A 6,812-nucleotide genomic window follows, 5' to 3' on the forward strand; every position below is an offset into this window, starting at 1 on the left:
ACGTACCTCTGGTTTTGTTTTCCTCCAGCTGCGCTCCATTTTTTGGGCTGCTCATTGCTCATTATACTATGGTGTCAAACTGTATTCCTTAACCTTCCTTAAGCGTAAAGGAGCAACTTTATTTAAAGTGCTAGAAAAGAGAGAGTCCATAGTTTCTGTTACATCATCAAGTTGTTCTGAGGTTTTGGATATGCTAAGGAATTTGGATACATCAGGAAGATAACTTTTGTGGTAGAAGTGATGGTTCTTCCATACTTCTAACAAGAAGTAGAATTTACAATTTTGGCTATATGAAGTTTGCACAGAACTAAATGATGATATATGTGATATCATCACTTGGCTGAATAATTTCAACACTATCAACATCAATTCCATGTGACAGTATTAAATCTAGTGTATGATTTCGACAATGAGTAGGTCCTGAAATGTGCTGTCTAACACCAATAGAGTTCAGAATGTCTATAAATGCTGATCCCAATGCATCTTTTTCATTATCGACATGGATATTAAAATCACCAACTATTAAAACTTTATCTTCAGCCAGAACTAACTCGGATGTAAAATCACCAGACTCTTTAAAAAAAGTATGTATGGTGCCCTGGTGGCCTGTATACAGTAGCCAGTACAAACACAACAGGGGATTTATCATTAACATTTGTTTCTCTGGATAATGTTATATGAAGCACCATTACTTCAAACGAGTTATACTTGAAACCTGCCCTCCGAGAAATCCTGAAAACATTTTTTTAAATTGAAGCAACTCCTCCCCCTTTGCCTTTTAGAGTACGCACAAAACTCCCTACATCAACCTACCATTGGACTCATTCCATTCCAGTGCATGCTCGGCAACCAGCCACCACTCTTCCCATGGTCAGGAGAGCCCTCAGATGTTCCATCGGTCGACTACTGGTTCAGAGAGAGCGAGAGGGTCTGGGACGCGGCCCACCACCAACTACAACGGGCCCTACGTAGGCGCAGGATGACAGCCGACCTTCGCCGTTCTGACGCCCCAGAATACCAACCTGGACAGAAGGTCTGGCTGTCAACCCGTGACATCTGCCTGCACCTACCATGCCGCAAGTTGAATCCCAGATTCATTGGCCCATTCACCATCACTGAGCAGATCAACCCGGTCACCTTCCTCCTGAGTATTGGATCGACCCCACATTCAATGTCTCACTCCTTAAACCTCATCATCCTTCTGTCTCCCTCTCCACAGAGCCTGTTGAGTTGAAGCAGGCCATGGGGAAGGGGGTACTGTAACAGACACTGTAACAGCCAGGCTTCAACATCAACCTATTACAGTACACACCCTCACTGGAATACTAATCACACCCACCTGCTCCTCATCCACCTGCAATCAAGCCACTCCCACAAAAACCACACACACACGCACTCGGTCGCCATCCAGTCTTGTTCGCAAATAGGTCAATACCTACCTGCTTACTCTAAGGACTAACCATTACTCTGCTTACCTCTCTCCAGTGATCTCCACGTCTTCCTGTCCCATAGTGTGCGTGTGTGTCCCCCATCGTCTGCGTGTGTGTTAGTTCTCCTCTGACCAGACAAAACCAGCAGTTCAATTGCAGGCTGCAACAGAAAGTCAGACTGTGTTTGTTTGTTTTTTGTTTGTTTTTAACCATATATTAGATGTCATAACGAAAAAAAAAGGACTAATGAAATATATCCAATTTATATGTTGCTTTATAATAAATAAATCAAAGTGCATATTTTGAATTACCATCAATTCAGAAAGATCTTTTTTGGGCCTGTATTGTGATGAAGATCTCTGTTTCTCTGTGGGAATAGTGAACAGGCTCATGGGAACACAGCATTGAGTATTTAGAGACCATGAATCGTATAAAGTTTTCATTCCACTTTAACGCGTAAGAACAACCATTATGATAGAAAAACAAAGCATAGTAAAATAAGTTGTATAGATTTCTATCCATCAACATATTGGGAGAACACAGATTATTGTATGTCTCTTCACATCCGCTTCACTTCACCGTTTAACAAAAAGGCCTTTTAAAAAGGAATTCTTTTTTCTAATACTGTCAAATGTATTGTAATGTAGTATAGCCTATTGTATTGGATTGATCAACATGAAGAATCTTTCTGCTCAAAATATTTTATTCACAGACTTCAAACTGAATGGTTTCTACAGTCTAGGGGAATGGAGGCCTTTTTTATTTATCCCCTTCTTTCTGATTTTTTTATTGTCCATCACTGCAAATTCTATTCTTTTATATTTAATCATAGGTCAAAAGTCTCTGCATTCTCCCATATATGTACTAATAGGTTTAATGGCTGTTGTAGACTTAATCTTACCTATATTTTTTGTACCCAACATGCTTGTTAGCTTTCTATTCAACTGGGGTGGGATATCCCCTAGTTGGTTGTTTGATACAAATGTTGTGCATTCATTATGTTGGTGCATTTCAGTCTACTTTGCCTTTGTGGATGGCACTGGATCGTTACTTTGCAATATGTAAACCTCTTTACTATCATAAATACATGCCAATCCCTAGCTTTCTAAAGTTTGTTGTTGTCCCACTAATCAGAAATGGACTCCTGAATATCAGCATGGTCTCTATGGCTGGAAAACTAACATTCTGTGTAACAAATGTTATTGATCACTGTTTTTGTGAACACATGGCATTGGTTCAGTTAGCATGTGGAGATATATCTATTAATAACTTAGTAGGACTTTTGACAGCTTTGCTGATACCAACTTTTGACTTTATTCTTGTTACTGGTTCCTATGTTGTGATTTTTGTCTCTGTGTTTAAATCTGGCAAGGGCCAAATGAAGGCCATAAACACTTGCATTACTCACATCATTGTCATGACAAGTGGTTTGAGTTTTGCCCTGATTGCATTCATGTCATACAGAATAAGAAATAATTTTTCTACTAACAGCCGTGTGTTTGTGAGCACAATGTATTTACTTTTCCCAAGTTGTTTTAACCCGATTGTTTATGGAGTGAGAACAAAGGAAATAAGACAAAAGTTTCTTCAGCTTGTAAGTGAAGTAAAGATCTTTCCTTTGTAAACAAATCAGTTTGAAATATGATCAACAATATGCTGAAACTGTAGCATTTAAGTAAGGATATATCATTTTGTTAAAGTTTTAGGTTAATTATAAAAATTGCAAGAGTTGTGAATTGTGTCAACTGTACATTTCACTCAGATGGACATATTTTTTATCGTAATTTAGATGCCATAGCTACACAAAATAACACCTAAATAAGGAAGTGTAGTTGAAATGGCAACTCTCATGAATAATTACACAAACAAGGTCTTTAACCTACAAGCAAACACGCCAAAGAACACTGAGAAACTTCAGCAAAACTATGCATATAGACAGGAACTGACAAATTCAGGCTTTAAATAGTGAGACACCAGCCAAACCAAATGATGAACACATGAACAGAATGAATCAAACAATGAATAACCATGGTAACAGAACAGAAGAACAGAACCAATAGACCAATAAGGCAATCCGACCAATCATTAAATGTCAAATTGCCTACTTGTCGACAAACAAATCAGACAGGAGTATAGTTTATCATTGATGGACTTAAACTTGAAAACTGGTGTGTATTGACGTTTTTTTCATGGTTGAAATAAAATAGCCTACATTCTGATGTTCATTCATGTTTATGTCGTGCTTAATTAAATATGAAAAGATTACAGTGCAATCATCAGTAAGTACAGGCAATACAGTGATCTGTCATGACATACATTGAAGAGCTACAAAACGGTATTTATAGTTTGAATTAATTTTTATTTATTTATTTTTTTTAATCAAATTTAAAAGCCGAGATATTGTTTCATACCGGAAGCAACCTGTTCTGTCTTGTATATTGGCTTGTTGTCAGTTTCCACTTTGCTCCACGATGTATTTTTTACTGTCAAATCAAATCACCTTATTTATATAGCGCTTTAAACAATAAAAATTGCGACTGTAAGCAACTGAGCAACATTAATTAGGAAAACAGTGTGTCAATAATGCAAAAGGACAGGTAAAGGTAGTTCATCATTGAATTCATTTACGTTTCAATTTTTTCCGTTTATTTATTTAAATGGGACAGTGCATATTCATGAACGTACAATCAAAGTTGAACGTAAATACGCCGGATTTAGCACAATGCTAATTTCCATCCGTAGCCCCAGACATAAACAAATACAAACCAAAAAACAAACAGACAATATACATAAACAAATATACATATATAGCTAAATAAACAATAAAAGTTCCTATACCTTATTGTACTTATTGTAATATTAATTTAAAATGCATAAATGCTTGTACATAGACATCCCAAAGTGCTTATTATAAATATATATATAAAACTACCTATCAAATTTTACCTGCATACTTAATGAATACATTTTTGATTATTATTCAGCCATCTTTTAAGATGTTTCTTAAATGAAACAAAAGTGGGGCTCTCTCTAATTACCGTTGGTATACTATTCCAATTTGTGCAGCCTTTAATAGAGAGGGCATTTTGTGCAAATGAAGATTTTCTAAATAGTACTTCACAATCCCCCCGGGTAAATGATCTAGTCATATCAGTTCAGTTTAAATATTATCTGTGCCATCATTTCCAATCAAGTCAACGATATCCCTGTAAATTAAATGACCCCAACTAAGCAAGTCAGAGGCGACAGCGGCAAGGAACCAAAAACTCCATCGGTGACAGAATGGAGAAAAAAATCAGGCTCAGTCGGGGGGTTGGGACAGTTCTCCTCTGACCAGACAAAACCAGCAGTTCAATTCCAGGCTGCAGCAAAGTCAGACTGTGTTTGTTTGTTTTTTGTTTGTTTTTAACCATATATTAGATATCATAACAGAAAAAAAAGTACTAATGAAATATATCCAATTTATTTGTTGCTTTATAATAAATAAATCAAATTGCACATTTTGCATTACCATCAATTCAGAAAGATCTTTTTTGGGCCTGTATTGTGAAGAAGATCTCTGTTTCTCTGTGGGAATAGTGCACAGGCTCATGGGAACACAGCGTTGAGTATTTAGACATCATGATTCGTATAAAGTTTTCATTCCACTCTAACGTGTAAGACCAACCATTATGATATGAGAAAAACAAAGTATAGTAAAATAAGTTGTATAGATTTCTATCCATCAACATATTGGGAGAGCACGGATTATTGAATATCTCTTCACAACCGCTTCACATCACTGTTTAACAAAGAGGACATTTAAAAAGGAATTATTCAGCTAATACTGTCAAATGTATCGTACTGTAGTATAGCCTACTGTATTGGATTGATCAACATGAAGAATCTTTCTGCTCAAAATATTTTATTCACAGACTTCAAACTGAATGGTTTCTACAGTCTAGGGGAATGGAGGCCTTTTTTATTTATCCCCTTCTTTTTGATGTTTTTATTGTCCATCACTGCAAATTCTATTCTTTTATATTTAATCATAGGTCAAAAGTCTCTGCATTCTCCCATGTATGTACTAATAGGTTTAATGGCTGTTGTAGACTTAATCTTACCTATATTTTTTGTACCCAACATGCTTGTTAGCTTTCTATTCAACTGGGGTGGGATATCCCTAGTTGGTTGTTTGATACAAATGTTTTGCATTCATTATGTTGGTGCATTTCAGTCTACTTTGCCTTTGTGGATGGCACTGGATCGTTACTTTGCAATATGTAAACCTCTTTACTATCATAAATACATGGCAATCCCTAGCTTTCTTAAGTTTGTTGTTGTCCCACTAATCAGAAATGGACTCCTGAATATCAGTATGGTCTCTATGGCTGGAAAACTAACATTCTGTGTAACAAATGTTATTGATCACTGTTTTTGTGAACACATGGCATTGGTTCAGTTAGCATGTGGAGATATATCTATTAATAACTTAGTAGGACTTTTGACAGCTTTGCTGATACCAACTTTTGACTTTATTCTTGTTACTGGTTCCTATGTTGTGATTTTTGTCTCTGTGTTTAAATCTGGCAAGGGCCAAATGAAGGCCATAAACACTTGCATTACTCACATCATTGTCATGACAAGTGGTTTGAGTTTTGCCCTGATTGCATTCATGTCATACAGAATAAGAAATAATTTTTCTACTAACAGCCGTGTGTTTGTGAGCACAATGTATTTACTTTTCCCAAGTTGTTTTAACCCGATTGTTTATGGAGTGAGAACAAAGGAAATAAGACAAAAGTTTCTTCAGCTTGTAAGTGAAGTAAAGATCTTTCCTTTGTAAACAAATCAGTTTGAAATATGATCAACAATATGCTGAAACTGTAGCATTTAAGTAAGGATATATCATTTTGTTAAAGTTTTAGGTTAATTATAAAAATTGCAAGAGTTGTGAATTGTGTCAACTGTACATTTCACTCAGATGGACATATTTTTTATCGTAATTTAGATGCCATAGCTACACAAAATAACACCTAAATAAGGAAGTGTAGTTGAAATGGCAACTCTCATGAATAATTACACAAACAAGGTCTTTAACCTACAAGCAAACACGCCAAAGAACACTGAGAAACTTCAGCAAAACTATGCATATAGACAGGAACTGACAAATTCAGGCTTTAAATAGTGAGACACCAGCCAAACCAAATGATGAACACATGAACAGAATGAATCAAACAATGAATAACCATGGTAACAGAACAGAAGAACAGAACCAATAGACCAATAAGGCAATCCGACCAATCATTAAATGTCAAATTGCCTACTTGTCGACAAACAAATCAGACAGGAGTATAGTTTATCATTGATGGACTTAAACTTGAAAACTGGTGTGTATTGACG

At 36.1% G+C, this 6,812-nt stretch overlaps 1 protein-coding gene and 1 pseudogene across 1 annotated transcript; both read left to right on the forward strand.

Annotated features, from left to right (window-relative positions):
- Positions 1-2,105: 2,105 nt before the first annotated feature.
- Positions 2,106-3,611, forward strand: LOC113115580 (olfactory receptor 52K2-like; annotated as a pseudogene).
- Positions 3,612-5,307: 1,696 nt separating this feature from the next.
- LOC113115581 (olfactory receptor 52K2-like) lies at positions 5,308-6,812 on the forward strand. Its single transcript, XM_026283154.1, has one exon. It carries the CDS (start codon positions 5,308-5,310, stop codon positions 6,253-6,255), a length of 948 nt encoding a protein of 315 aa, XP_026138939.1. The 3' UTR covers positions 6,256-6,812.

This window comes from Carassius auratus, chromosome 15 (genome assembly GCF_003368295.1).
Source record: "Carassius auratus strain Wakin chromosome 15, ASM336829v1, whole genome shotgun sequence".
NCBI lineage: Eukaryota > Metazoa > Chordata > Actinopteri > Cypriniformes > Cyprinidae > Carassius > Carassius auratus.

Coding starts and splice junctions, on each gene's coding strand:
- LOC113115581 (XM_026283154.1), top strand. CDS start 5,308: ATGAAGAATCTTTCTGCTCAAAATATTTTATTCACAGACTTCAAACTG.